This window comes from Sus scrofa, chromosome 6 (genome assembly GCF_000003025.6).
Source record: "Sus scrofa isolate TJ Tabasco breed Duroc chromosome 6, Sscrofa11.1, whole genome shotgun sequence".
Taxonomy (NCBI): Eukaryota; Metazoa; Chordata; class Mammalia; order Artiodactyla; family Suidae; genus Sus; species Sus scrofa.
Genome location: NC_010448.4, coordinates 106312026 through 106328930, shown reverse-complemented (window position 1 = coordinate 106328930; position 16905 = coordinate 106312026). Strand labels below are relative to the sequence as shown.

The 16905-nt window shown below is 39.8% G+C and overlaps 1 protein-coding gene across 1 annotated transcript in view; it reads left to right on the top strand.

The window, feature by feature from the left end:
• Nucleotides 13933-16905, top strand: part of ROCK1 (Rho associated coiled-coil containing protein kinase 1) — a 151100-nt gene continuing 148127 nt past the window's right edge. Inside the window, exon 1 of the mRNA XM_005653400.3 lies at nt 13933-14975. Coding sequence (XP_005653457.2) covers nt 14883-14975 — 93 coding nt within the window. The 5' untranslated portion in view covers nt 13933-14882. The remainder of the gene's footprint in view (nt 14976-16905) is intronic.

Here is a 16905-nt window from a genome sequence, read left to right as displayed (position 1 = left end):
GATCCCTGACCTAGCTCAGTGGGTTGGGGATCTGGAGTTGCCGTGAACTGTGGTGTGGGTCGCAGATGCAGCTCGGAGCCCGAGTTGCTGTGGCCATGGTGTAGGCCAGTGGCTGCAGCTCCGATTTAACCCCTAGCATGGGAACCTCCATGTCCCTCGGGTGCGGCCCTTAAACGACAAAAAGGAAAAAAAAATTATTTAACATTTTAAGTGAGTCATGGTATGAAATGTATAGTGTGGGGAATATAGTCAATAACAATGTAATATCTTTTTATGGTGTCATATCCTAACTAGATTTACCATGGGGATCAGTTAGAAATGAATAAAAATATTGAATCACTATTTTTTGTAACAGGATCACAGGTTAAGTATACTTCAAAAACCAACCAACCAGTGAATCAACCAATGAAATCATTGAAAAAAGAGATCAAATTTGTGGTTTACCAGAGGCAGGGGTTGAATTGGATGAAGGCAGTCAAAAGGTATAGACTTGCATCTATAAGATAAGTAAATACTAGGAATGTAATGTATGACATGATAAATGTAATTAACACTACTGCATGTTCTTAAGGTTTTGAGGAAATCCTGAGCTCTCATCACAAGAAAAAATTATTTTCTGTTTTTTTAACTTTATATCTATACTAGATGAGACGGAGTTTCACTTATTGTAACCATTTCATGATGAATGGAAATCAGATCATTACCTGCACATCTTAAACTTGTACAGTGCTGTATGTCAACTACATGTCAATAAACCTAGAAGAGAAGTTCTCTTGTGGTGCATTGGGTTAAGGATTCGGCATTGTCACTGCAATGGGCTGGGTTGCTGCTATGGTGTGGATTCAGTCCCTGGCCTGGGAACTTCCACATGCCACAGACATGGCAAAAAAAAAAAAAAAAGTAAAGAAAAAGAAAGAAATCTCCTTTAATAAAACTGGGAGAAAAAATAAAATAATTTAAGGTTTTACTTTAGGTCATTCAAAAATGAGTAAAAATTAAAATACAAGAAAACAGATTCTCTACAAGGACTAGAAGCAAATACAGAAATTTAAAATACAGGATTTCCCGTTGTGGCTAGGGAGGTTAAAAACCCGAGGATGCAGTTTCTTTCCCTGGCCTCAGTCAGTAGGTTAAGGATCCAGCATTGCCTTGAGCTGCAAGGTGGGTTGCAGATGAGTCTCAAATCTGGTGTTGCTGTGGCTGTGGTATAGGCTGGCAGCTGAAGCTCCGATTTGACCCCTAGCTTGGATGAATGATTGAGCACTTATGGAAAGAATTCAAGAGTTCCCATTGTGGTGCAATGGGATCTGTGGCATCTCTGGAGTGTTGGGTCGCAGGTTTGATTCCCCCCCCCCCCCCCAGTGAGTTAAGGATACAGTGCTGCTGCAGTGTAGGTCGAAACTATGGCTCAGATCTGATCCCTGGCCGGGGAACTCCACTTGCTATAAGGCAGCCAAAAAAGAAAAAAAGAAAGAAAAAAAATTATTCCTGGAGTTACTGTTGTGGCTCAGTGGGTTAAGAACCAGACATTGTGTCCTTGAGGATGTGGATTTGATCCTTGGCCTAGCTAAGTGGGTTAAGGATCTGGCATTGCCACAAGCCGCAACATAAGTCAAAGATACAACTCCAATCTGGTGTTGCTGTAGCTGTGGTATAGACAGGCATCTGCACCTCCGATTTGACCTCTAGCCTGAGAATTTCCATATACTGCAGGTACCGAGGTAAAAAGACAAAAATAGAAGAGTCAAGACACTGAATAGCCATTGCCTTTTTTTTTTTTTTTCTTTTTTGGCCACGCCCATGGAAGTTCCAGGGCCAGGGATCAAACCTGTGACACAGCAGTTACCATGCTGCTGCAGTGACAACATCAAATTCTTAACCTGCTGCACCACAGGAGAACTCCAGCTATTGCCTTTTGTGTGAAGGAATAAGTAGCTTGTGGACAGAGGTGAGAGGAAAAATTACTTTTTATTGTGTACCATATTGTATCTGTTGGATTTATATGTTAGATGTATGTATTAACTGTTCAAAAATTAATTATATAAAATTTACGGATTGGAACAAGGGATACTTCTCAAACTCTGTTAGTTCTTAAATTCATTGTATGTATATGATTCCAAAGTTGCTATATTTGGCTTTATGAAGGAGACGTAGGAAAAAAATCAGTTCGTGGACATAGGGAAAAGAATAAAGTAGGCCTGCAAGAAGCAGAGATGGTGAGTCTGAGAGTGTATCAGTGGGTCATCTACGCTTCTCAACTCTGGTTTCAGCCCCCTTGATGTCCAACTAGACTTTCTTCTCTTGCTTAAATAGGCTCAAGTTGATTTCTCTGTACTGTAACAACTCTAACAAAATCCCTAAAATCCTGGCAATACAGTTGTAAATACTAACGGGAAAATCCTAAATAAACTGTTAGAAAATAGGATTCGTTATATCTTAGAATGAATGTGTGTGTGTGTGTGTGTGTGTGTGTGTGTGTGTGTGTGTGTGTGTGCGTGTGTTTACACCAGGATTATGCTACAGGGTAACATAATAATAACAACTTATTTATAGGATACAAATATCAGTCATTAGCTTAAATAAAACAAAAGCTATAAAATAACTTCAACATATACCAAATGCATATGCCATATATGCATTTGATAAAATATGAAATACATTCCTAGCAAAGTTTCAAAAACTGATTGGAGAGACTCTTTCACCTGTGACTCAGACAGTTTTAACTATAGTGAGAACATTACACTATTTCAATTCTCTTTGTAATCTGATTACTTCCAAGTTTCGGTCTTGCATGTATCTTTAATATTTACTAATATAGTTTAAAAAAAAAAAGTTAGCATTATGCTCAGAGTCTTAAGCAAGCAACAGTACATAAACAGAGTACTTATAACCTTGTTTTGTGTTATTTTTTTTAAAAAGCTATGGTTACCTTCTATTTATGGGAAATGATTTTCTTTTTCCATCCTGTATAATGATGTAAGATTTCCTTCTTAATCTTAAACTAATTTACTTTTAAATTTACATTTAAAAAGTGACACAATTTAAGAAAAATGATAAGCAAATAAAAGTAAATGTAGCAAATAAGAAATTAGATTTGACTGATGCCAGTACACTGGTATCTTTTTATACTGTCTCAAAGTGATAAATATGAGTATTTATTTCAGTTGAAAGTTAACATTGCACTTAAAGATGAATTATCTCTGTGGCAAATTGGCAAAGAGCAAGGATGCCTGTCATCTACCTCTATTGCTCTGGCTAAGACACAGAGACCTGAAATGGATGTGAGACCTGAAATTGGTGAGAAAGAAGCCCAATCATCATTATTCAGAAATCTATAATTTGTATTTTTTTCTCATTTTAACCTTTCTAAAATTTAGATACATCTCAGAAGCAATGGTTTTCCAGAGTTTGTTAGTGCTCCCTCCTTTCAGTAGCATGTAAAATTACTGTGTATCTTACAATCGATTATGTCATACACTCAATGAAATATGGTAGTTATCAATATATATTTAAGAGTTTCAAAACAGGAGTTCCTTTCATGGCTCAGTAGTTAACAAACCCGATTGGGATCCATGAGGATGCGGATTTGATCCCTGGCCTCGCTCAGTGGGTTAAGGATCCAGCATTGTCAATGAGCTGTGGTGTAGGTCGAAGACACAGCTCAGATCTGGCGTTGCTGTGGCTGTGGCATAGGCCAGTGGCTACAGCTCCGATTCAATCCCTAGCCTAGGAACCTCCATATGCAGAGGGTATGGCCCTAAAATAGCAAAAAAAAAAAAAAAAAAAAAAGAAGAGTTTCAAAACAATTAAGAAAATTTTAAAAGCCCTACAGCAATTCAGCAAAAAGACTTGGTAAAAGACATTAAATATATCAAATTCAATAATATGCCTTTGTACAGAATGCAGTTCCTATTCACTAAGTAACCAAAATTTTAGAATATCCAGAAAAAATTCCAGTGACAAATTGTGTTGCTTAGGTGATAAAATCTGTGAAACTCTGTTTAGAAATCTTTTTAAATTTTTTGAACAAATAAAAGTTACTTTTTTTTTTTTTTTTTTTGTCTTTTGTTGTTACTATTTCTTGGGCCGCTCCCGCGGCATATGGAGGTTCCCAGGCTAGGGGTTGAATCGGAGCTGTAGCCACCGGCCTACGCCAGAGCCACAGCAACGCGGGATCTGAGCGGCATCTGCAACCTACACCACAGCTCTGCAACCTACACCACAGCTCACGGCAACGCCGGATCGTTAACCCACTGAGCAAGGGCAGGGACCGAACCCGCAACCTCATGGTTCCTAGTCGGATTCCTTAACCACTGCGCCACGACAGGAACTCCTAAAAGTTACTTTTTTTTTTTGGTCTTCTTAGGGCCTCATCCACGACATATGGAAGTTCCTGAGCTAGGGGTCAAATCTACCAAATCTACCTGGCATGACCTACACCACAGCCACAACAACATGGGATCCAAGCTGCCTCTGTGACCTATACCATAGCTCACGGAAACTCCACCTTACCACTAAGTAAGACCAGGGGTGGAATCCACATCCTCATGGATACTCGTCGAGTTCGTTACCACTGAGCCATGACAGGAAATCCAAAGTTACTGATTTTTGAACTAGAAGATGGACTGTTATAAAGATCTTTCCAAATTGCTATAAATTTAAAGTATTTTCAGTTAAAATAGTAATAGAAAGGAGTGTAGAGTGAGGAGGTACTTGAAAAATTATTCTAAAAATCATATATAAGAGTAGCTGTTAAAAGAATTATTTTAAAAGAAAAGTAACAAAGGAAAAGCAGCTTTTCTGGGCTATTAAATGCACCACATAACAATAGTTACATTATTATACTGGTAGAATTACTATATCTACAATGAAATACAATAGTTCAGGAATAAATATAATTAGATATTGTAATCAATGTGGGATAATGAATAACATAATCAATAAGGAAAGGCAAGCTTATTTAATAAACTGTGTTAACAGAATTGTTCAGCAATCTGAGAAAATACAATTAGATTCTCATCTTATTCAATATATCAAAATGCATATCAATTAGAATTTAAAAATATATATATAGATATAGCAGAAATTGACAGAACATTGCAAATCAACTATAATAAAAAAATTTTTTTTTAATATATAGAAAGCAAGCCATGACAGGGTGGGGGAAAGGACACAGAAGAAAATAGAAATATATATCAAATGTTTGGAAGATAGGAGGACTTTCTGAACATAAAAATAATAAAAGGAATTCTTTTAAAAAATCATAGATTTCATAGAATTTTTAAGTATGTATTTAATTGTCAAAAACATTCAAAATGTTTAAATTAAAAAAGGTAAAATTCAGATGGCCAACAAGCACATGAAAAAATGCTCAACATCACTGATTATTAGAGAAATGCAAATCAAAACTACTATGAGATACCACCTCACGCCAGTCAGAATGGCCATCATTAATGAGTCCACAAATAACAAATGCTGGAGGGGGTGTGGAGAAAAGGGAACACTCCTACACTGTTGGTGGGAATGTAAGCTGGTACAACCACTATGGAGAACAGTATGGAAATACCTTAGAAATCTATACATAGAACTACCATATGACCCAGAGATTCCACTCTTGGGTATCTATCCAGACAAAACTTGCCTTAAAAAAGACACATGCACCCGCATGTTCATTGCAACTCTATTCACAATAGACAAGACATGGAAAAAACCTAAATGTCCAGTGACAGATGATTGGATTAGAACAATGGGATATATATACACAATGGAATACTATTCGGCCATTAAAAAAGGACAAAATAATGCCATTTGCAGCAACATGGATGGAACTAGAGACTCTCATACTCAGTGAAGTAAGTCAGAAAGACAGAGACAAATACCATATGAAATCACTTATATCTGGAATCTAATATATGGCACAAATGAATCTTTCCACAGAAAAGAAAATCATGGACTTGGAGAATAGACTTGTGGTTGCCAAGGGGGAGGGGGAGGGAGTAGGATGGATTGGGAACTTGAGGTTAATAGATGCAGACTATTACCTTTGGAATGGATAAGCAATGAGATCCTGCTGGGTAGCACTGGGAACTATGTCTAGTCACTTATGATGGAGCATGATAATGTGAGAAAAAAGAATGTATACGTGTATGTGTAAATGGGTCACCATGCTGTACAGTAGGAAACTGACGAACACTGTAAACCAGCTATAATGAAAAAAAATTACATAAAAAAGGTAAAAATTTTCAATTCTAAAACAGAAGTTATATCCTTAAGACATACATATATATATATATACATATATACATATGTACACATATATATATATATATATGGTCATACAAATCAAAAAGAAAAATTCTAAGGCCCAATTGACAAATAGGCACAAATTACAAATTAATTAATAGAAAAAGAAAACAACTAATTAATAAACATATGGCAATATACTCAACCTTGTAATCAAATATAGGCAAATTGATAAAACAATGAGCTAAGATATTAATAATGAAACATCCAGTGCCAAGGAGAGGATGATAAAAAGGGACATAAACATCAGTAGTTGGAGTGTAAACTTGCATTGCTATTTGAGAAACAATTTGGCAAAATATATCAAGTGTTTAAAATGCTTTAGCCCACCTCTGAGAACCATTTCTAAAGAAATAATTTTCAGTGAATAAAATGCTTTAGGGAGTTCCCGTCATGGTTAAGCAGAAATGAATCTGCCTAGCATTCATGAGGACACAGGTTCAATCCCAGACCTCCTCTATCAGTGGGTTAAGAATCTGTCATTGCCCTGAGCTATGGTGTAGGTCACAGACACTGCTGGGATCTGGCATCGCTGTGGCTCTGGTGTAGGCCAGTGGCTATAGCTCCAATTCGACCCCTAACCTGGGAATCTCCCTATGCTATGGGTGCGGCCCTAAAAAGACAAAAAAAAAAAAAAAAGTAAAGAAAAAGTTTATGCACAAAGGTATTTACAGTAGCAATATTTATAGGATCAACAGAATGATGGTTAAATAAATTACAGTAAATTTCTGGAATGGAATATTATACAGGTATTAAAAGTTATTTTTAAGGTAAATATGCTTATAAAAATCATTATATAGGCTGAAAAAAACTATGTAAGAATTGTACATATAGCGTATAAAACAAAACTTTGCAGGAGAAAAAAAAAATAGTTAAAAGAAAAACTCCAAAAATATCAATAGTGATTGTAATCTAGTGGTGGGAATATGGATGAATTTTGTTCTCTTACTTTTCCATATTTTCCAAAAATCTTAAAAATAAGCATGTACTATTTTTATAATGAAAAGGAAAACATGATTATTGCTTTTAAAGTCCTAGCCTAGGCCCTAGGGAATGTATGAAGCAGCAATGACAAGAATACATAAACAAGAGCGTATGTATAAATCCCACTAGCAGAGTACTAACATTGTCTGCAGATAAAAAAGAGTTAAGTTTATAAAGGGTCATGGTTATTAAGAAAGAATATAGAGTGTACAAAGGTAATATTTATATGTTGATGGGTGAACATGAGGAGTTAGTTCCTCTCTTCCAGTTACAGAGATTTTTAGGGAAGATATTTCAGGAGGTCTTTAAATGATAGAAAGGAGGGAAAATTATGAAATGTCAAAAAATAGATTTTTTGTTTCCACGTGTTTGGTGTGGAAGTCTTAAAGTTGAGACTATGAAGAGTGATAAAAGCTGTGATTAAAAAAAAAAAAAAAAAAAAGAGGGGGAAGTAGATACTGAGTGAAGAGACTGTCATTGCCAAAAAAGGTAATTCACCAATTTAAGGGCCCTAAAGAGGAAGACCTAAGAACCTAAAAAGCAGTAGGCTAGAAAGCACACAAATGGGACTCAGTGGAGGGCTGATGGGTAAAAGGGGGAATTTTGGACAGGAGGCTCTTGCAAAAAATGGAAAAGAGTATGTGACCAGCTATGTGTATCTGTTATTATCTCCTTGATCTGGGCTTTCCTCTCTTACTGCGATCATGCATACATCATGTCGGGGGTCCACAAACATAACAGCCCTCGTCCTTGGAATAAATGTAATATCAGACATTTACATGCTTGAGCTTGTGAGTGCGGTAACAGTAGGGTCCCCAAGATGGTGATAACCTGGAGCAGAGAAGTAACTTTTACAGAAATCTATTTCCTTCCATTTCTCCATTCTGTTTCTAGGGTCAATGCAAGTATTTTTCAGTTGAATGGAATAGCAGCTTCAAAGAAATAAAAAACAGATGTTAGAGGAAGACATTCCAGGGTGAGTCAGGAGAAGCCCTTAAGGGCACTGTGTGCTCACAGCATGCCCTAAACTTTTCCTTGCGGTAACCTTGATAGATGCCACACCCCTTACTCTGCCTAGGCAGCACCAAGGCTGGAGCGATGTAAAAACGTCCAACTACAGTGACTCCCAAGCCTGAAAATTCTGTGGAAAGAAAAGGAAAGCTTGGCTGATCTCAAGAGCACTCCCAGGTAAAGGAACATATTCTTCCTGATTGACCTCACAGATGGAGAAGAATATGTACATGTAAACTACTTTGGGGTAAATAGTAATCATCTAAAATCAACCTCTTAAGACAGAATTTAAATTTTCACAACTTTTTGTTTACTAAAGTTGTTCAGAATCAAGAGAAGCTGTTCTACATTAAAAAAAAAATTGAATGTCCTTTTGGAAAATCATAAGAAACATAAGTATCATACTTTCTTGGTAATGTTAGCTACAGTTTCTATAGGAACTTAGCCACATAACATTCTTAACACATTTGTGGTATGCATTTTTGAAATTACATGCAATTTATGACACTGAATCACAATTGATATGTAGTTTATAGTATTTACCTGAATTTTTGGTATGTTTTTAAGACAGAATAGACAATTGCACTACATTGAGAAAATACAGAAATATAGGTGAAAATGTTTATATGGAAATATGATAACTTTATAATGTTTTTTAAAATTTGGACGCGTTCCTTAATTTGATTAAAAAGCTTTTACATTCCTTTTGTACAGAGATTTGTTGAAGTAAAGACAAAAAATAAGGGAGTTCCCATGTTGGCTCAGCAGGCCAAGAACCAGTCTATTATGTATGAGGATATGGGTTAGATCTCTGGCCTTGATCAGTGGGTTAAGGATCCAGAGGTCGCAAATGCAGCTCAGATCTGACGTTGCTGTGGCATAGGCTCCAGCTGCAGCTTTGAATCAACCCTTAGCCTGGGAACGTCAATATGCCATAGGTGCAGCCATAAAAAGTCCAAAAAAAAAAAAAAGAAAAGAAAAGAAAGAAAGACAGGAGTTCCCTTCCTGGCCCAGCAGTTAATGAACCCAACTAGGATCCATGAGGATGTGGGTTCAATCCCTGGCTTTGCTCAGGGGGTTAAAGATCTGGCATTGCCATGAGCTGTGGTGTAGGTCGTAGACGTGGCTCGGATCCCACGTTGCTGTGGCTGTGGTGTGGGCCACTGGCTACAGCTCCAATTCAGTCCCTAGCCTGGGAACCTCCATATGTTTCAGGTGCGGCCGTGAAAAAGCAAAAAAAAAAAAGACAAAAAATACGAGTTAATTTGTTATTCTTTTACAAAATTTCATTGTGGACCCCTTCCTTGTACTGGTAACATTAAAATGTACAAAAGGGAGTTCTGTTGTGGCTTAGTGGTAAGAAACCCAACTCGTATCTTTTAGGACGTGGGTTCCATCCTTGGCCTCGCTCAGCAGGTTAGGGTTAAGGATCTGGCATTGCCATGAGCTGTGGTTTAGGTCACAGACACGGCTGGGATCCCCTGCTGCTGTGGCTGTGGTGTAGGCCAGCAGCTGTTTTAGCCTGAGAACTTCCACATGCCAAGGGTGACGCCTTAAAAGGATAAAAAAAAAAAAGGTACAAAGTAACTCTCAATATATGTCTATATACATATTTTGCTATGAACTTTTTCTCCCCTGAAATCTGTTTTTGTTATCCAACTGCTGAGAAACTACCCCAAAACTTAGTGGCTCAAAGTAACAACCATGTTATTATATGCTTATGATTCTGATGTGTGGGCAGTGCTTGGAGGAGTTATTAGTTTGTCTGTGTTGCATATGGTGTCATCTGGGGGCATATCAAATGGCCAGGTGCTGCTGGAATGAACTCGATTTGAATCTTAAGTCTGGAGTCTCTGTTCTCAAGCTTTGCTGGATTTCTCAGTCTTCTTCCAACTCATCTCTTCATGTGGATAGTCAACTCTGGTTTCCTCACACCATGGTGATCTCATTTGAGTTGGACTTCCCAGAGCACTAAACTGTTAGTTGCCAGGCCAACTCTAAAGTTTAGGCTTGATACTGGCACAGTGCCATTTTTGCTACATTCTGTTAGTTAAAGCAGATCACAAGGTCCCAGCCCAGACTGAATGTGGGAGGTACTCCAGCAGGGCATGAATACTGGGAGACATGGTTCATTGGGGGCCATCCTTGGAAGCTAGCTACCACATCAGTGTTTATGAAATAAATTCCATAAACATTAAATGGAATCTATTTCCTACCAAATAACCAAAAGCAAAAGAATGCTCAACTTAACTGTCTTTCACTATACACAAGTCTACACCCCAATCTTTCTACTTTTTCCATGCTCTCTCCCAAACAGACCTGATTCAAATCCTTTCAGCACCACAGTTGCTTCATTAGGTTCTAGGAATCATCTGAACATTTCCAGATGTTTGAATTCCCAAAACCAGAAAAATTAAAGCATAACTAACTTTATATATTTGCATGGGTTGCACATTTTGTAATTTTTAAATTTCCAAGTGAAAACATCAAAAAAAATTGTACCACTTACTTCTTAAGGAAAGTACACTTCACTTTCTTTTTGGTTTTTAGGGCCAAACCCATGGCATATGGAGGTTCCCAGGCTAGGAGTCTAATCAGAGCTATATGGCTGTCGGCCTACACCACAGCCCCAGCAAGGCCAGATCTGAGCCACGTCTGTGACCTATACCACAGCTCACAGCAACACCGGATCCTTAACCCACTGAGCAAGGCCAGAGATCGAACCCACGTCCTCATGGATACTAGTTGGTTTCGTTAGCTGCTGAGCCACAAGAAGAACTCCTGCCATTGGTTCTTGGATCCGGGGTTTGGGAACCTCTAGTCAAGCCGCTGTTATTAAACTTTGTCAAGGTCCTTTTTATTCACATTTTGCTAAAATCATTTCACATCTTTCTCTAGGGACTGTAATCATAGGGATTATATTGCAAATTTTAAAATTCCCTTTTTTATACGGAATCATTTAAATCTGTGCCATGTAGGAGTTCCTGTCATGGCACAGTGGAAACGAATCTGACTAGAAACCATGAGGTTGTGGGTTTGATCCCTGTCCTTGCTTAGTGGGTTAAGGATCTGGCATTGTTGTGAGCTGTGGTGTAGTTCACAGACACAGCTTGGATCTGGCATTGCTGTGGCTGTGGTGTAGGCTGGCAGCTACAGCTCCAATTAGACCCCTAGCCTGGGAACCTCTATTTGCTGCCCTAAAAAGACAAAAAAGAAAAAATAAATAAATAAATCTGTGCTATGTAAATACTTGTTATTGTATTAAGATTGGATAGTGTTAGCATACTCAGCAGTTACAACTGGGGATGCTGAGTCAGACTGTCACTGTTCCAATCTGGGCCTGTCATGACCTTGAGCAAGTAACATATCTTTCTGTACCTGTTCCCCATCTGCCATGTAGAGATAATCATAGCAGAGTTCTTTTGAAGTTTTAATGAGATAGGTAAGAAATAGTGCCTAAAACATGGTAAGCACTTACTATTATTATGTGTAATAATATTATATTCTTATATTTATACATGGAATCAGTAGCTTGCAATTGCACTTAGGATCTTAACTTATTCTTCAAGTGTGATCTCAGATATTCACAATACTTTTGAAGAGACTAGTAACAATTAGACAATAGAATTTTAAAGTTGGAAAGGAACTTTAATGTCCTATGATTCTACTCTTTTACAGGTGAGGATTTTTCTATTAAAAAACAAAAACACTGATACAGAGTCTATCCATCTTAATGTAAAAGACACCGCATAGGTTACAATAATCAGAATAGCCTTGTGGATCAGTAAAACAGGCCTCACATATATTTCTGGTAGCTTTGCTAGACTGATTTTCAGTCCCACTTATCAGTGCCACTCATGAATTGTCTTAGCTGCATTTTTTCATGTGTCTAAGTGGAAAGCAGCATAATGCTCACAGTTCTCTGAGAAAAAAACAAAATTCCTAAGACTACCTAAAAATGGTAATAAAAAAGGACAAGCAGGGTTTAGAAAATTTATTCTAAGGCAACTGCCAGATTTATTTTAAGCCCTACGCTTAAAAATAAATTTAATTCACATGACTGGCTTAAAACACTGGAACCAAGAAAAGTCACTGCAAAAGCATTTAATGAAATACCTGAATTCCATCTAGGTTTTTTTTTTTTTTGTCTTTTTGCTATTTCTAGGGCCACTTCTGCGGCATATGGAGGTTCCCAGGCTAGGGGTCTAATCGGAGCTGTAGCTGCTGGCCCACACCAGAGCCACAGCAACAAGGGATCCGAGCCTCGTCTGTGACCTACACCACAGCTCACAGCAACGCCGGATCCTTAACCCACTGGGCAAGGTCAGGGAGGGAACCTACAACCTCATGGTTCCTAGTCGGATTCATTAACCACTGAGCCATAATGGGGACTCCCCATCTAGTTGTTTTTGATATGATTCTTGTGAGGACTTCCTATCTTGATTTATACAGTGGATTTTACATCTATTTCTTGTATCTAATGCAATGAAAAGAGAAGAGACATTTTTCAAATAATATAACTTTTCCTAAACCCTGACTCACTTCAGAAAGTTGGTGAACTGTTCAGACGCTGCACAGTGATTTTTACATACAAAGACAATTGGTTCATCTGCAGCATTTTCCAGTGTGGGATAAAACATTTACATTTTTTATTTCTGGCAATACTTCATTTGACCTATGAGCAAAACTAAAGATTGACTACATACGAATTACGGTAGATTTCCTGCTGAAAGCAGTGAGGAACATAACTTTATCAGCAGATTGGGGAACAGTCTCACTCTCTCAGTACAGTCAATGACGCAACTTATTTAAGAGGACATGCCCATTATTTTCACGTTCTACTTTAGTCTGGTAAAATCACAATTCCAAGTTTCACTGAATGTTTTGAAATTGAAACGTCAGGATTACGCATCAATAAGTGAACTACAATGGTGTAGGACAACTAGTAACATTAACTTAAAAATACGGATTTTTCCTACGAGATTATAATTATTATTTGGCTTGTTTTTTAAACTAAACTGAGTTTGATTTCTACTGACTAGATCTTCCGGAGTCAATATTTTAATGCTCCCCTGACACACACGCTCGGTTTAGGAGGGTTATGAACTGCATTGCTTCGTAATTTTCCCATGGAAGCACAGGCGAGTTAAACCATGTGGAGTTCACTCAGTACTACTGAAGACCTGAAACCGGTGGTGCCAAAATGCTGATGCCTGCCGGCGGAAAGGTATTTGCCCTTAAAACAAGAAACAAACGACAACAAAAACAAAAACCCACTTAGCTCCAAAATAACAATAACAAGCACCCTTTCTTTCTTGCCAGAATTCACCCGACGGTTGCAGCCCAAAGGAAGCGGAGCTGAGGCAGCGGCCAGGACGCGACTAGAGGCAGCAAGAGCTCCTCCCCAGCCCGGACTCTCACAGCCGCTTCCTAAGCGCTGCGTGGCTCCCTAGAGCCTGCCGGCGAGAGGGTTACGCTGCCTGCCGCACCCGGTCGGCTCCTCACGGCTGCCAGCCTACCCCGCCCGCCCGCGAAGCCCGGGGTGCGCCACGCCTTCCGTCCGGCCCCGCCCAACCCAGCCCCGCCCGGCCCTGCGGAGGCGCCGGAGTGCGCGCGCGCGCGCGCGCGCGAGGCAGGCCCGGTTCCCCTTCCGAACGTCCGCGCCCCGCATGCGCAGTCTACGCCGGCGGTCTCCGTTTGTTTGAACAGGAAGGCGGACATATTAGTCCCTCACGGCCCCCATCGCCCCACCCCCCAAAGCGTTCGCCGTCGCGACTCGCCCTTTCCCCAGCCGGGGCCGCAGCACCTCCCAGGAGCTCCCCCAGCAGCAGCCGCCGGGACCCGACTCTCATCTCCTTTACCGGCCGCTCTCCAGCCTGTCCTCTCCTAAGTCTCCATCGGGCACCGACCTCGCCCTGCCCCGCCGGACGCCACAGCAGCAGCCCCAGCAGCGCCAGGACAAAATGGGAGAGTGAGGCTATCCCTCGGGGACCAGCTCTTGGCCGGCGCGGGTCGGTGCGTCGGGCCGGGCCAAGTGGTGCCGGGGATGCAGGGCTAGACCGCCTCCAGCGCCTCAGAACGGAGCGGGCCCGGCCGGGGGCCCAGGCGGCGGCGGCGGCGGCAGCTGGCACGGCTCCGCACCCGCCCTTCGCTTTCGCCTTTCCTCCTCTCCCTCCCCTGCTGCCCGGAGGAGTCTCCACCCTGCTTCTCTTTCTCTACCCCCTCCTGCCCATCTCGGGACCGGGAACTCTCCATGGCCAAGGCGGCCGGGGCCCGCTAGGCTGAAGCATTTGCCTGGAGCGACAAGTCTGGTGGCGACGGCGCTGTCGGCTGTCGTGAGGGGCTGCCGGGTGGGATGCTACTTTGGGCATCCGAGCGGCTGTGGGTCGCCGTCGCCCCCGGCCCGGGGTCTGGAGAGCGGAGATCCCCTTAGTGAGGGGGAGGAGGGGGACCGCGCGCACCTGGTGACCCTGGAGTTCCGGCTCCTCCGCCCGGCGGCCGCGAACCCACCGCCGGAGGAAGTTGGCTGAAATTGCTTTCCGCTGCTTGTGCTGGTACGAGGGTATTGTCACAGTAGCAGCAACATGTCGACTGGGGACAGTTTTGAGACTCGGTTTGAAAAAATCGACAACTTGCTGCGGGATCCCAAATCGGAAGTGAATTCAGATTGTTTGCTGGTGAGTAGCCCAGTTCTCTTTTGCTTGTCTGAGGTTCTCTGTTTATTTCCTTCCTCTTGCTTTCAGTCTGGTTATCGGCAAAAGAAAAATTCAGGTGTGGAAAACACCAAAATCTGGTGGTGTTTGTGAAGAATATTGGAGTACCACTAAAATCTCGTGCTGTGGCCCTGTTTATCATTGTACTAACTACTCTCTCAACTTGTAGTTCTGACTCAGTTCATCATTACACAAAAGACACTTAATAAACTTGCAGGCATCATAGTTACCCCGTCCAGCTTATTACTATGTGTATAGTTTGTTGATTGGCGATTTTAGTAATATTAATCTTTCTGATCGGTTTGACAGTAAGATTGGAAAAGACTGTTTTCCATTTTCAGCGATTTACCTCCTTAAGGGTTTAATTTTTAGACTTGTGACAATATAGAATCTATATTGAGGAAGTGATTTTTGAGCCAAAGTGTCATAGGTGATTTGAGTCTGAGAGAACTTTTTTGCTGGACTACTAAGTGTAAAAATCCAAGATAACTGATGATAGGTCATCACATTAAAGTCTTTTACAATATTGTTGATTACAGAAGTCCTGCACAGATATTTTATCATAACTGCCCTTTTTTTGGTAGTGTTGTACCTGTTAACATTATGTCTTTTGAAACATTCTAAAGAAGTTTTTATGATATGAAAGGCCAAAACACGATTTTAAAAATTCTTCAGTGGTTTATAGCATGAACAATTAATTGTAGATAATTGGAATTCTTAAGTTTTGTCAATTTCCCCTAATAGTAATAGTTGGAAACCATCTGTAAGGAAGTTTTTCTTTTTATTTTACTGAACAACTAAAAGTTATATAATAGTTCTATTGGTCCATGCACAACCATATAATCTCTAAGGTTGCAAAGAGTATGTATATGAATAGTGATTTACAACCTTCTCAGGGATAGGTGTTAGATGTACACAATATTTGGGATTAGAATTAAGTGAACTAAATAATTCCACTCCAGAGAAATAATATTTTAAAATCTCATCTTGAATCAGGGAAATGATGTAGATCATTTAAAATTAACATACATTTCAGTTACTCCCAAATACCTGTGTATGTTTTCTAATGTGTATGGTTCTACATGAAAGTTTCTCCCCACAGCTTTTTAAATTACTCTGAGCATCCTTGACTGAAATAAACTGTGGGCTTTATGTTTGAAATGTCTCACCCACGTTGTGCATGCTCTTCATATTGAGAAACAAAAAGGAGGGTTAATGCTTAATACAATTGAGAACATTTTATCGAATGAGAGAAGTGGAAGAATTTAGGACATGTCTTTCTAAGAAGAATCTCTGTAACTCTTAAGATGTCTAATTCTTCATTTAATATTTGTCCAGTTTCCTTGTATCTGTGATTTTACATTGCTTTTTGATCTCCTTATTCCATTACAAGGAGGGTTTAGTAGATTTTTTTGTTGTTGTTTGGTGGGGTTTGTTTTTAGTTGTCTTCTAGCCTATTGCCATAGCTTCATTTGTTGGGAACGTCACAAGTTTATTGAAATGTGGAGGATACAAGGAAATATAAGTCATGGAGTCTTTCCTTAAAAGTACCAATCTGTTTAGAAAAACAAGTCCTAATCTTATACACATACACAAAAACAAAGCTAACACTTCACAGAGGAAATATGTGATAAATTTCAAATATTTGGTATAGGTAATATACATTCTTGTATATTGAAAGGAAGAACTCTCTGTGAGTTGAGAGCCAGAGTATGCTATATGCTGCATGGATAGGATTTAGATGGAGAACATTCAAAGAGGGAGTGAAAGATAACAAGAATGGAAATGTGATCGGCCAGGAAGTGTTTAGGGAAACAGTAGATAAAGTTGGAAGGACAGATTGGCGTTAGAGTGTGAGGGATTTGACTGGTAGGTTAAAGAATTTAGATTTTCT